Below are 15,218 nucleotides of genomic sequence, written 5' to 3' on the forward strand. Positions count from 1 at the left end.
GCTGGGAGGGAGGGAAAAGGATGCACTGTTCCTCCATGAATTGGCAAGTTATGCATGCACGCAAGTCCAGCCTTGAGAATCAAAATGATTGGGCAGTCATGGTTTTCATTTCCCTTCCTTTTATTCTCAAACGGTGAGGATATTCTGTGGGGATAGGAGCCCATTCTATGAGATAAGTTACACCAGGGGTGAAACCCAGCCGGTTCTGACAGGTTCTGGAGAACTGGTACTGGAAATTTTGAGTAGTTCGGAGAACCGGCAAATACCACCTCTGGCTGGCCCGAGAGTGGCGTGGGAATGGAGATTTTGCAATCTCCTTCCCCCAGGAGTGGGGAGGGAATGGGGATTTTACAGTATCCTTCCCCTGGAGTGGAGTGGGAATGGGGATATTGCAATATCCTTCCCCTGCCACGCCCACCAAGCCACACCCACAGAACCGGTAGCAAAAAAAATTGAATTTCACCACTGGGTTACGCACAGAGAGAATGATCTTTGTTAGACATGCATATCATCACTATTAAACCATTGTACAGATCTGTGTCTTTGCACTCTGCATAGTCTTCTTTGGTCATTGTAATTCCTGGGCTATTCCATATAGGTACATGCTGCATTTGGATGTATTCCAAGCCAAATCAGAGCTGAAAGAATGTAGATAGGTTTCTCCCAAGTGGCCTGAATCTGAACCTGCCTAATTTTTTATGAAGATTCTCAGTCATCCAGGTCATGGTTGTCCCAAAGGTGCTTTTTTAAGAGGCAACTGGACTTTCTGGTTTTTCTTTGAAAGCGTTTCGCTTCTCATCCCAAAAGCATTTCGCTTCTCGTCCTTCTTGGATGAGAAGCAAAATGCCTTCAAAGATCAAAACAGAAAGTCCAGTTGCCTCTTGAAAAAGCACCTTTGGGACTGTCTAAAAGTTTTGTTAATGTTTCTGCAATTCAGAGCGACACAAAGACACTGCATGTCAGCACAATTGAATCAGATTGAGCCTACAGAGGAAAAATACAGTTATTTTAAAAACTCCAATGGATGGCACAGAAATTTAAATTTCTTAAATTCGGGAGATGTACAGATAGTCCTCAACCTGTGATCAAAATTGAGTCCACAATGGGTTGTGTGTGTGTGTTGCAACGGGAGTCATCACATGACCAGACCCAATTTTATGGCCTTTTTTGCAGCAGTCGTTAAGTGAACAGCACAGTCATAAAGCAAACACAGTTGTAAAATGAATGCAGCAGTCATTAAGTGCACACCATGGTTGTAATGTAAACCCTGGTTTCTGGCAAAAACATGGCATTTGTGGTCAAGTGGCCTGGATTATTGTAATGCTCTCTACATGGGGCTCCCCTTGAGAAGCACCCGAAGGCTCCAACTGGTCCAGAATGCGGCCGCGCGGGTGGTAATGGGAGCAATGTGACGCTCTCATGTAACCCCCCTCCTGCGCGAGCTGGACTGGCTCCCAGTGGTCTTCCGGGTGCGCTTCAAGGTTTTGGTTACTATCTTTAGAGCGCTCCATGGCTCAGGACCAGGGTACTTACGAGACCGCCTCCTGCCACCAATAGCCTCTCACCGACCAGTTCGCTCCCATAGAGAGGGACTCCTCAGGGTGCCGTTGGCCAAACAATGTCGACTGATGGCCCCCAGGGGGAGAGCCTTTTCTGTGGGGGCACCTACCATCTGGAACGGGCTTCCCCCGGAGTTACGAAACATCCAAGACTTACGCATTTTCCGCCGAGCCCTGAAAACATTTCTATTCCAACAAGCTGGTCTGGCCTAACTCTCCCTTTTTAATTGGCTTTTAAACTGTCTTTTAAATTGGGTTTTAAACCTCTTTAGATAAATTTGGATGTTTTTTAATCTTTGAGCCTAAATTACTTAATCTGTTTCTTAATAGTTTTTAACTTCTATATGTATTTGTATTTATTATGGCTGTTCACCGCCCTGAGTCCTTCGGGAGTAGGGCGGTATACAAATATGAAAAATAAAATAAAATAAATAAAATAAAGTGGCTGCTGAGTGCTGTAAACGTAGTCTGGCTTCCAAGAGCCCAAAATGCAGTCATGTGGACATGGCGGGAGGGTGAATATTGGAATTTGGGTCATAAGTAGCTTTTTTAGGGTTTGTCATACTTTTGAATAGTCGCTAAACAAACAGTCGTATGTTGAGGATCACCTCTATTTAGCCACAGATTGCTCAGACTTGCTCTATTAGACTCTTACTAACTTTGACCGGAAATCATAATAACTTGTCCCAAAAAATTAATCCCTCTTGTAATCCCACAGCTGGTGGGAGAATGGGAGTCACAACCTAGCTCACTTCCCTACAAGTCACTGGGCTGATGAAGGCAGTGGTGGGATTCAAGTAATTTAACAACCAGTTCTCTGCCCTAATGATTTCTTCTAACAACCAGTTTACCAAACTGCTGAGAAAGTTAACAACCGGTTCTCCCGAAGTGGTGCGAACTGACTGAATCCCACCACTGGATGAAGGCCCATCATACGGAAATTTAATACAACAGAGGTGATAAGGAGCAGGGAAACTTGGAAACTTCCAAGGCTTCAGACCAACAATCAAGTAATAGCAATAACAATAGCATTTAGACTTATATACCGCTTCACAGTGCTCAACAGCTCTCTTTAAGTGGTTTACAGAGTCGGCATATTGTCCCCAACTATCTGGGATCCTCATTTTACTGACCTCGGAAGGATGAAAGGCTGAGTCAACCTTGAGCTTGGTGAGATTCAAATTGCCGAACTGCAGGCAATCAGCAGTCGGCAGAAGTAGCCTGCAGTACTGTACTCTAACCACTGCGCCATCACAACTCATGATACTCCAAACAAGGAGCTGCCAAAAAAGCCATCAGTAAACAGCCCAACCAAAGAATCTCTAAGATCATCCCCACCATACAGACAGGCAAGACACCAGAATATAAACTGACAGCAAACCACACTCCTTAATAGTACTGATGAGGTTCCCTAGTTAGGGTAATGAAACGTCTGCAAGAAAACAAGCTCAGAGAGCACCAAGGACCCCTCATTTCAACCCTGAGCTACAAATATTCTCCTTTATTGGTACTTCTCTAGTTTCCTAATGGGTGAATAAGAGAAGTCAACTTTAATGTCCTTGTTCAGGAAAAGAGGACTTTTGTGATACTGATCAAGAAGCTCAAATATCTACCTTTACAAGGGCAAAGGCAGGGATTCACAAAGAGGTCCTAATTGCCTCTCCCATTCAAAGCCTTTTTTTAAGAAGCCTGTTAGGACTTCCTAACAGGAATTCTCTCCCCCTCTCCTTTCTATTTCTATAATAACAGATAACATTTTACTGTATTTATTGTTTTCTCGTCCCTGTGCTTTGCTGCTTTCAGATGTCTGTGAATTGAATATTAATTAGACTGTGCCAGGAGCAAGGAAATGCTAAGAAATATCATAGAATGATATGGGATGAAAGGAAATTTTTTTTCAGATGCTTTGGATACATCTCGGATGGAGAGCCATGTTGGCTGGAGCTGATAGGATCTTCATCTGAATGCAGCTGGATGACATAGTTGTACCTCTGGAATATTTCATTCTCCCCTTTGTTTTGCCAAAGGATTTATTTTCAGACACACAACCCTGAAAAGTGTTCACGAGCCACCATAAACGAGAATATTTCTGTGCATGCAGAGAGAAGATGCTTTTGTGCTACTGAATAGTTCGCACCAGTATCTGTGTGTTCAAGCATTTAGAAGTGGAACCTGAGATGAGAAAGGTGCTGGATTCCATGGTAGTTTGAAAAAAAAGAAAAGAAAAAATTATAATGACTGAAATGGCTTGCCATTTCTTGTGATGGAAGATACTGTGTTACAATTGTGTTCAGCCGAGTGGATAAGGATTTCTGCCGGTGAGATCAGAGATTAAGCTTGATAAATTTCTCAGAGCCAATGGCTCAGGGTGAAAGAAGGAAGGGAACTTAATTGCAACTCTACACTTGTGATATAAACAGCAGCTGCTGGGGACAATCCATGAATTGTACCCGTTTAAGAGAGTCCTGTGCTTGCTTCCAAAGTGATTCAGAGGAACCGTTTTTCCCCTTGCACGTGGGCACACATGGCACATCCCTACTATTAGTTGGAACAGCCCTACTCTTTCTCAGGGTTCAGAGTTGCACCAATGAGTGGATTCTATAAAGCAGCAGCACTTTTTCTTCAGGCATCTCCAGAAGTCTGAAAAAAGTTGGATTGCTTTAATGCAGGGATTGCCAACCTTGGTGACTTTATGACTTGTGGACTTTAACTCCCAGAATTCCTCAGCCAGCAATTCTGGGAGTTGAAGTCCACAAGTCGTAAAATCACCAAGGCTGGAGGCCCCGGCTTTAACGAACACCAGAGAGAGGTAAAACTCACACAAAATCTACTATAAAGCAGGATCTGGCATGACATGGTAGGAAAAATAAACTGTCCTTCCAGGATTGGGATTAGGGTTCTTCACACGTGCCTTGCGTGGCCTAGAAGTAGGGTTACCAGCTATTCCTTTGAGCGGGGCTCCTCTGCATTAAAATGCAGAAATGCTTTGAAATACATAGATCAAGCTGCCACCTCCCCCCACTCCTTCTTCTTCTGCTTTTAACGCTAAGCAATCCTTTGCAAACCTCAAGAGAAATAACTTGACCTGTCAGCCAATTTACAGTATTTATTTTTTTAGGCTATTAACTCTTTTCCATTTAACTGATTATCATACATATTACATTTTTCTCCAGCACAGATGATGGTACGGTGCTTTTCAATCAAGACAGTTGCTTCTCTGAACAATTCAACACAAATAATTTATTGCTGGGGAAATCCTCTTCCACACATTGCTTAAATTGGAATCTGGAGAGGCGCAGGAGTCTTTCACACAAACATAAGTGGAGGGCTGAGTCATGTTTGATAAGTGGACAGAACCAGTAAATGTGCTTTTTTTAAAAAAAAACAATTATGGACAACAAATACAATGATAGAATATGCAGGTCAATGTGCTGGCTGATATTTTCAGGATCAGATCGCATCAGTCTGTGGAGAACTAGTTTGCCAAGCCAGAGGTGGATCTTTAAAATTATTTTATTTTTTTTATTTATTTCCAATTTCTATACCGCCCTTCTCCCTGAGGACTCAGGGCGGTGTACAGCCAGAATTAAAAACATGCAATACAAATATTAAAAAACAATTAAAATATATATAAATTTGGCCCAAAAATTAAAAATCACAACCAATTAAAACATTTAAAAATTACCCTTAGAAGGTAAATATTGAGACATGAAATAGTTAAGAAATGGACATTTCCTGCATATAAGTAAAGAGAAAGAATCAAAAATCATGAAAGAAAGGTTTTTAGTGCTGATATCTGATGCTAACATCTCTACCAAGTAATGCTTTAATTTTAAGCATTAAAAAAGTCACTCAGCAAATTGTGTAGATATCATGTAAAGGCAACTCCCATCCTCCATAATTGTTTATCCATTATTGTAATACTAATTATAGCCAAAATATCATGTAATAAGTCACTCTAGGTGAACTGAGGCACCCAAATGCAATGGAAGGTCAATTAACCCTAACCTGTTATTTACAACTTTTTTCCGCACCTTCCAACACAAAGCTGAGATTAGATCTAGATGCATTATAACATTATAGATGTATGTCCTAATCTTGGTGTCCTCTAAATATTTTGGAGTATTACAACTCCCACAACCCCCTACTATTGATGTGGAAGCATCTATGTTGCCTATTCATTTAATTCCCTAACTCCTATTGCTAAACAGAAACAGTTGCCGTTCGAAACACATGTATTGTTTAATTTAATCTAGTACATCCTAGATTTGAGCAGAAATAAAGCAAGATGGTATCTAGACATTTGAAGCAAGGTATTTCTGTTCCTGAGGGAGGTGTTTTGGGTGTAGCGTCTTTTCCATCCCTATTTCTGTCAGTAAATACGGCAAAATAAATCTTAACATTGGTACAATCTGTTCTTGACAAAGGGGATTTCATAATGACCAATTTTTTTGTCCTGCCCTTCCCATATATTTTTTACTTCACATCCATCTTGTAGAAAAGTTCTGAGTAGGTCAAAAACTTGATTATTTTTTGTAACTTTTTCAGTTAATCCTTAGAAAGGAAGTATTCTACCAACTAGCCAGCAGCTAAGCTCTCAGCAAAACTAAAGTTTCTTCCCATCATTGACACTACATAAACTAGGTAATCATCACTCACCATAGTAAAGTCTTCAGGCCTGCAAATTTCCCCACGATATCTACAAGTCAGCATCATGTCCTCCAGCTGATGGCTGCTGCGGTCATAAAAGTTAAGCAGATTGAGGGGCTCCACGGGTGCTTCAAAGCTAGGTGTAGCCAGTGGGAAGCCTGCTTCCAGGTAGGTACCCACATCATAGCCCAAAAGCGGTGAAATATAAGACAAGTAATCGTAGGTGAGCTGAGACACTCGGATCCGATTGATATTGCAGAAAGTGACAGCAGGGAAAGCCAGCTGTGGACTCTCCTGCTCATCCAGCTGTGTGATATGATGATATTCCAGATAGTAAAAAATTCGCCCAGTTACCTGGGATAAGAAAATGGACAGAGAGATCAGGAACGCACCTGCCCAGAGGATCTGGCGGATTCCAAATCCATTCCCTATAAAGATATGGTTGGCACCATGCAAGGTGCAGCTGTTGGCAAAGGCTGCCAGATTTGGGGTTGTTCCTTCATTTTTCTCCCCTAGTTCTTCTTCCTCTTTGGAGTCCTTCTCTGAATCTTCTGGATTGTGCTGGTCATAAAGAGATTTGTCGTGATTACTTTCAGCAGGGCTCTTGACGGTGTGTTTCTCTTTGCTGGAGGAGAAGGAGATGGTGCAGAATATCTGGATCGGCATTCTGTCCTTTCTTGCCAGGTTTCTTCCAGTAGCCCCCTCCCTGGCTGGCCATTAACAGGACTCCCCCAGGATTTTTTTTAGTGCTGGAGGTCAGAAGTGAATCATTAGGGAAAGGGAAGGAACAGAAAGTGGCTGAAGTAAGTTTGGGAGATGCCAGAAGGAGGCGAGAAAAGGGCTCAGATTGGATGAAAGAAACAGGGAGAAGGAACAGGAGAAAGGAATAAAAAGAAGAAACGAGGCTGGAATTACGATGCCAACCAAGAAAATAAGACGGATCCAAAACAGAGAATTTGGAAGGTGGCCTGCTGCAAGGAGTGGCAGGAGGAGCTGATGACCATCTACTCCAAGGCAGCTTTGTGGAGTCTCAAACTCTTCCCAAACCCCTCCAGATCCAACACAGTGGAAGCAAAGATCTCGGAAAGCTTCAGTTCTCTGACCTTCTGCTCCAAAGTTGGGAATCCGTGGCTGTGCTGGGCTGAGTAGCCGTTCCCAGTCAAATTCTAGAAGACCAGCCTGGGTATTAGTGTACAGCCTACAGCAGCACAGAAGTCTGACCCAGGCGCCTTGGACAGGGCCTGTTTAATAATTCATCGGCTTCCTTGGTTTCTGTGTTGGGCTGGGAGGGGAGATGCTGAGGGAAGGACAAGCATCTCTCCTTCTCACCACCTCCTCCTCTTCCCCTCCCCCCTCACAACTCAGTGCCTATCGATGCCAGGCCCCCGCTGAACTGTTTCCTGCACCCAGCATGTTGCTGCAAAGTTCCAACCTCTTGCAGCTTTTGTGTATAGCTGGACTGAAAGGATGCAGGAATCTCTAAATAAAACTGCCCTTCCGATCTAAATCATGTGTTACCACCAGGATTGTCAAAGTCTCCGTTTCATCCTTGAAGTTCTACATGGCTGTTTTTCTGGACAGAGATGCCGTGAAACTCAGAACTGTTTTGAACCTCTTCGGATTGCAATTCACAGAAATAAAGTTGCCTTGAATGGGTGATCTTAGGAATTTTATTACATTCATAATTCAAACCAAAAGTTGCGATACCAGAATTCCCCAGCAAAACCCTTTCCAGAACTACCAGCATGGCAACTCTCATAACTGGCCTTGCTAACTGGGTATGCTGGGAATTGCAATCTCCTTAGCTTTGGAAAGCTCCATACTTGAGAAACCTGCATTATATGGTCATTTACATGTTCCATGATGAAATATCCAAAGACTATAATTATGGAAACACTAATGTTAGCTGCTTTCACTTTGAACATTTATCATATCATGTGGACTGAATTCAAGTTTATTCTCACTCAGTGCAATCTTCAGAGATGCCTGTCAAAATCTGCAAGGTGGCAGGCGCAGCCTCTTGATTGTTCCGCCTGTTGTTCCGCCAGGCCGGGCTATCGACATGATAATTTAAAATTGGGGTATTTTAAATTTCTGGGGTTTTAAATGGAGCCAAATTTATTTAATAATTTTAAATTTTAAATTGATGTTTGTCTTGTGTTTTTAAATAGGCTGTACACCGCCCTGAGTCCTTCGGGAGAAGGGCGGTATAGAAATAAAATTATTATTATTATTATTATTATTATTATTATTATTATTATTATTATTATTATTATTATTTAATCTTTAGTGAGATTCACAGCCTTTGAGGCTGGTTAATAGCTCAGCAGCTCGAGTCCTAACCAGGGACCTAGGAACTGTTAAGGTATCGTCGGAGGATGTAAGCTGTTCCGAGTAAGGTGGTTTTTTGTAGAGTCAAAATGTTCAAGTCCGGCAAATTTAGAATTTCTAAATAGCGGGGTTGCCCTTTGGGTATTGCTCCGAGGGCTCCAATTACAATCAGGACGACACACGGTATAGAAATAAAATTATTATTATTATTATTATTATTATTATTATTATTATTATTATTATTATTATTATTGATTAAAGCCCTGATCCTTTTGTACATTTTGCGCTGCACTCATCAGTTTGCAATTTTTGACTCACCCACGGAGACCTTTCCTCCCATGCAGTTTACTAGACCAACCTGTGCCCTGTTGGGTCATCACTACATAGAGCAACAGAATGGACAAGGGTGGAGAAAAAAGCAGTCGAGTGGTAATGACAAATGTGGCAAGAAAAAGTCATAAAATGGGGCAGGACTACTCACTTAATGAATGTCTCACTTAACAACATGTATTTTGGGCTCCATTGTGGTTGTAAATCGAGGACCACCTGCATACTTTTGACTTTTGAAAGAAAAAGCCACAGGTAGGAAAGGTCATCACACGTCTTTGATGGGCATGGCTGAGGGGAAGTTTGGAGCTGCCATCTTCTTTCCTTGTTCAATGGGAGTAAACGGTGACCATTTCTGATATGTTCTGCCAGGACCTCCCCAATGTCCTCTGGCTGGCTTGATGGGTGCTCTGCTCTTCGCTAACAAACAGAACAAATTCTCTGAATTTCAGATGGATTAGTAGCTTCTGTTACTAATGGGTCTTTCTTCAGGTTTTTTTTTTTTCCCTAGCTGAGACTCTGTGCTTTGAACTTCAGGAACCGGTGGCTAGTTAAGGACTTGATAGTCCTTAACAATGATAGGAGAACAGGGCTTCGGCTGCTAAAGACAAAGGAGCTGCTTTCAAGGAGGAAAAGAAAGTTGCTGGCATCATTCATTGGCTCAGAGGTGGTATTCAGCCGGTTCGGACAAGTTCATGCGAACTGGTAGCAGAAATCGCAGGTGAGCCCGCCCAGCCGCCCAGCCTCTATGCCGTCCTATTTAGGCACGTTTTTGAGGCTGGGTGCACGCGCGGAAGGCACACATGTGAAGCAAGTGTGTGTGCGTGGGGCAAACCGGTGGTAACAAAATGTGAAGCCCACCGCTACATTGGCTTAGTAGCAAGAAGAAATGGTTCAATGGCATATCAAAGGCTTGAGTTCAGCTAATCAAAGAGGCTAAAAAAACCAGATGACTCGCCCCGCTCTGAGTCTGGTAGTAATAATTTGATCTGTGGAAATCAGCAAGAGAAGCTTTTCATGACAGAGCAATAAGCATGAAAGTGGATTAATGCCTGCTGTTCAACAAGGTGCAGGAACAGGGACTCGAGAAAAAGGCGGCAAACTTTCGCCACCAGAGATTGAGGGAGCTGTCCCTAGAATCAGAAGGGCATATTTGGATGAGCTAAATGGGGGAAATAAATGCTCAGTAACAGTACAATAGTGTGCCAAACATTGCTGCTGCCTTTTTGTTTTTTTTTTTAAAAAGTGTTTAATGTTCAGTGGATCTTTCGGACTGAAAAATGTGGACCATTGGCCAGATGCAATGGAGCCAGTGTAGAATAAAGAGAAATATTTGAAAATATAGGACCTCCCTTTAAAGAAAGGATATCTGGGGTGAGGATTCTCTCACAGAGAACTGCCGCTGCAGATTTGGGATTTGGGGCAATCAGGCAGAACAAAGTTATATAGGTAGCAGACGGCCTTGGCTAACGAAGGCGTTCCTCTCCTGTGCTTGCAATTTTCTCTTCCTCTCTTACTTTGTGGTTTCTTTGCCCTGCGCTCGGGAGACCATTAAGCAGCAGCCGCAGAGTAATTTCATGCCGCTTGGTCACTGCTGATCCACCTAAAAGGGGAGATGAGAACATGCAAGATGGACAGCTCTTTGGGGGCCCCCGGAGAGGGGATAGTGGGGAAACGGACTTTCTTTTCCGGCCAGTGCTAGATCAGCATAATCTGAACTCCTGAAGTGTCTTGGTGACTTAACTCTTTGTGAACTGCCTCCTTGGCCCTTTTGGCTGGAGACTCTTGGGTGCCACCTGCTGGTTATCATCAGGTATAAAATAAAGACACCCTTGAGTCAAGCTTTACGCTTGGTGATTACATTTGTGCCGTTTTGGTGGCAGTTATAAAGGCAATTTACTTACGGGCTTCTTCTTGGGTTAAATTTTATTTTATTTTATTTTTTTACTTTCCAGTCCAATTAGCAACTCTGAAATTTCTAAGTGGTTCCTCCCCCCCCCCCAAATCCAAGTACTAACACAAACCGATCCTTTGTAGCTTCCCTAATCGGCTAAATTAGTAGGCACAGGAAAAAAGGAATTGGGCTTCTACAAATGATACTTCCTCGTGCAGCTAGATCACAATGGTCAGTGGAGAGTTTTGACTAAGATGCTTCTCTTTACTTAGAGATGTTGAGGATTATACTAGAGCTTCGGATACAGTTGCTTCTGGTTCTGTCTGGTTCTTGCAAACCGGTAGTAAAAGCGGTGGGAGGCTCCGCCCACCAGGACGTCATAATGGATGATCTGCGCATGTGCAGAAGCTTCTGCTCATGTGCAGAAGTGCGTGCTCCTCTTGCAAACCGGTAGTAAAGGTAAGTAGAACCCACCCCTGTTCGGATATGCAACAATGCTCTGGCACCCAACCTTTGCAAACACACGACACTTCTGTTCACATATGGTTCAACTACAGCATATAGGCCTTTGGCATTTAGAGAAGTCCTGCTCAAATTTTGGGACTTCCAGTTTAAAGAAATCTTATTTATTATATTTACATGCTGCCCATCTTACTGTCAAATGACATTGGGTGGCTTACAACGCAGTAAAAGCAAGTACAGAACATTAAAACCAGGGGTGAAATGCACCTGGTTCGGACCGGATCGCCTGATCCGGTAGCGATGGCGGCGGGTGGTTCGGAGAACCGGTAGCAAAAATCCCTGCACCCCGCCCCCATGCCCAGCTTAGCCACGCAATCATCAGAGGCTGTTTTTTTTTACTTTTAAAACCATTTTTTCTACAACCTCTTCAGCCGAAAAAATGCTTTTAAAAGTAAAAAAAAAAAGCCTCTGATGATCGCGTGGCTCAGCTGGGATCATCAGAGGCTTTTAAAAGCATTTTCTCTACAACCTCTTCAGCCGAAGAGGCTGTAGAAAAAAAAATGCCTTTAAAAGCCTCTGGTGATCCCAGCTGAGTTGCCTGATCGTCAGAGGCTCCTGAAAGCATTTTTTTCTGCAACCTCTTCGGCCGAAGAGGCTGTAGAAAAAATGCTTTAAAAAAAAAAAAAAGGTGGCCACGCCCACCCAGTCACATTACCCTACCACCACCAAGCCACGCCCACAGAACCGGTAGTAACAAATTTTAGATTTCATCCCTGATTAAAAAGTTAAATATTAAAATAAATAAAGGTTTAATAAGTTATCCAACCCCTGGCCATCTCACATCTTCGCTAATGCAATGCACTCTACATGGGACTACCCTTGAAGAGCATCCGGAAGCTTCAACTGGTGCAGAGCGTGGCAGCATTTGCAGTTTTGGGGGCACCTAGCATGGCCCATGTTACACCACTGCTCTGTGCGAGCTACACTGGCTGGTGGTTTGCTTCTGGGCGCAATTCAAGGTGTTAAATCCCTGTATGGCATGGGTCTAGATTACTTGAGGAATAGTTTCACCCCACTGGGACTGGTCTGCCCCACCCATACTGGCAGAAAAGGCAAGCTGTGAGCCCCATCAGTCAAGGAATTCTGGCTGGCGGGGTCCAGAAGGGCCTTCTCTGCTGTGGCTCCTGCCTTTTGCAGTATCTTACCCCCTTGAGGGGAGATTGGCTCCCACCCTTCTGACCAGTGGTGGTATTCAGCCGGTTCTATCCGGTTTGGGCGAATTGGTAGCGCTGGCGGTGGGAGGCTCCGCCCACCTGCTCGGACATCATCACATCCCGTTTTTGACACTCTGTGCATGTGCAAAAGGTCTTGTGCATATGCGGAGGTAACGCGTGCACTCACATTTGCGAACCGATAGCGAACATAAATGAATACCACCCCTGCTTCTGATCTTCCATAAAGGCCGAAAGACCTGGCTCATCCCGATGGCTTGGGTCCCCAATGGAGGAGCATCACACTGGAGGTGGTTGATGAATTAAGAGCCAATCTCACCTCCTTCCCCCACACAATGCATCCTGCTCCCTCCCTCCCTCCCCATCTTTTAACTCATTATAATTCTGTTTTTCATTGCAGTTTCCATTTTTATTGTTTTAGAAATATTTATCGTTTATGATTTTAACATTGGTGATGCTGTAAGTCACTCAGATTCTCTTTGAAATGAGTCGAGTGGCAAATAAATTTAATAAATAAAATTAAAAAAAGAAATACTCTGAGAAGGTGACAGCCTCTCACAGCAGAAAAGACTTGGGGCCCAGTGGACCAATGATCTGACCCAGGAACAAAGCAGCTAGAAATATTTCCCATGAAGTGCTTGGCTCAGCAGAGCAGAGATTAAGGAGTCTGGCTTAATGGGATGAGTTTAGGCTCTGCAAACACAGCACTGCTCACATCTTTAGGAACGCCAGCAAAAGATTCATGGCTGGATAGAGTTAGCGATGCAGTTGGGTGGGTGGGGGCGGACTGCAAACATTTTTATTGAACTTGGTATTTGATATTTCTTGATGATCCAGAACCGCTGCATGTATTTATAGTTCCTGGGCTTATTCATGATTTAACGTAATTTAATCTTTGTGGTGCATTTTTTTCTGATGTATGTAATTTTAAATATATCTTTTTTTTTTCCTTTTTAAAAAGGCCTTGCTAGCCCTGGTTCCCTAGTGATCTGAAATGCATTCAAACGTCAATATTTTTTCTATATCTCCAGGTGAGAGATACAGCGCTCTTGTATGTCGGATGAAGGAAGGTACCTATGGATTTGTTGGTATGGCTCCAGAAGGTTATGAAAGCTCTGGGAATGGAGGAGAGGAGGAACTGAAGAATAAGCAGAAGGATGTCTGCTGGTGATCAGCACTGATCAGAGTGGCCAGTTGAGCAGAGAAACGAAGAACCTGGCCTGTTCTTCCATCTTTAACTGCAGATCTATCTATGCACAAATCAGCAAATCGTGCTTTCATAGTGAGCCACGGCAGCACAGTGGTTAGAATGCAGTATTGCAGGCTAACTCTATCGACTGCCAGCAGTTCGATTCTCACCGGCTGAAGGTTGACTCAGCCTTCCATCCTTCTGAGGTTGGTAAAATGAGGACCCAGGTTGTTGGGGGCAATATGCTAACTCTGTAAACCGCTTAGAGAGGACTGTCAAAGCAGTATGAAGCGGTATATAAGTCTAAGTGCTATTGCTATTGCTATGGTATTGAAGCAAGTATGAGTAACAGTTATTGCCTTCCAAACAAGTTGTTGTGAATGGTTGCAAAGATGACAAGGAGTCTACAATTCTAACCACTGCCCTTTAGAATATGGGCGTCCAACCTTTTGACTTTCCTGGGCCGCGTGAATGAAGAGGAATTGTCTTAGGCTGCACATAAATATATATCATGGTTAATGTATATAAATCACATAATAAGGTTAACAGTTTACAATCTTGTGGGGCCATATTATTAGCTGTCCAGGACTGCAGGTTGGGCACGACAACTTTAGGATTTGAGCGATCTGCTTGGAGTTAAAAAAAAACCAGTATTGTTAAGACTGCTTTGGCAAAATTCAGGCATTAACAAAGAAAGCAGCCAGCTCTGCACTCTGCCTGCACTCTCCCTTCAAGCTCAAGAGCTGAAGGTGATTTTAGGATCCCAAGTTCTCTTTAAAGGCAAGAGTTCTTAAGAGGTCATCTTAGGTCTCGGCTCCTCTTAAAGCTCTGAGTGACATTCCTTTGTGGACAGGGAGGTAAAACTCCCCAAAATAGATGTTTTGATGCATGAAACAAAGAACCGCACAGCTTTACCCATTTCATACACAGAAGTTAGCCAGATCAATGGATGAACCTTGTTTGTTTATCTCTGGCCCCCAGGCACCAGACTTTTTTATTTCAACAAGCTGGGCTGGCCTAACTTTTCTAATTGTTTAATTTTAATTTTAATTTTAAATGGGGTATTTAAATTGTTGGGCCAAATTGTTTACTATATTTTAAATTGCTTTTAAATTTTTGTATTTTTATGTTTTTTACCTTTGGCTGTTCACCACCCTGAGTCCTTCAGGAGAAGGGCGGTATATAAATATAAATATAAATAAATAAATAAATAAATAAATAAATAAATAAAATCGTCTGTTAGGATTGCTTGAAGTCATTAGGCTGACTTTGGGGAATGGAAGAGGAGTTGGAATACCCAGGAAACCTTCCAATATTTTGCTGCCTCTTCCTATTCCTCCGCTTCCATTGTCTGGTTTTTGCCTTCTCAAACAGTAAAGCTATGTTACACCTGCCATGCAAAACTCAGTTTCTTCTATCACAGTTTCTGCCACCAAGTTCTGTTGTGTTACACTTACCATGCAAAAACAGTTTCTGCCACCAAGACTGTAGATGTTTTTATTCCTGGGATCTTCCAGGACAGTGTTTTTCAACCTTGGCAGCTTAAATAGATGTAGACTTCAATTCCCAAAATT

General features: G+C 42.8%; 1 protein-coding gene across 2 annotated transcripts in view; it reads right to left on the bottom strand.

The window, feature by feature from the left end:
- ASIC1 (acid sensing ion channel subunit 1) overlaps positions 1-15,218 on the bottom strand; it is a 226,042-nt gene that overhangs the window by 55,830 nt on the left and 154,994 nt on the right. Inside the window, exon 1 of one of the 2 annotated variants that reach the window (XM_070934849.1) lies at positions 6,219-6,875. The exons of the other annotated variant lie outside the window; for it this stretch is intronic. Within the exon in view, the coding sequence (XP_070790950.1) occupies positions 6,219-6,875 (657 nt within the window). Of the gene's footprint in view, positions 1-6,218; positions 6,876-15,218 lie in introns of those variants that run through there. 2 annotated transcript variants of the gene reach the window in all.

Source organism: Pituophis catenifer, unplaced genomic scaffold (genome assembly GCF_029215685.1).
Source record: "Pituophis catenifer annectens isolate HBS135680 unplaced genomic scaffold, rPitCat1.0.hap2 SCAF_2, whole genome shotgun sequence".
Lineage (NCBI taxonomy): Eukaryota > Metazoa > Chordata > Lepidosauria > Squamata > Colubridae > Pituophis > Pituophis catenifer.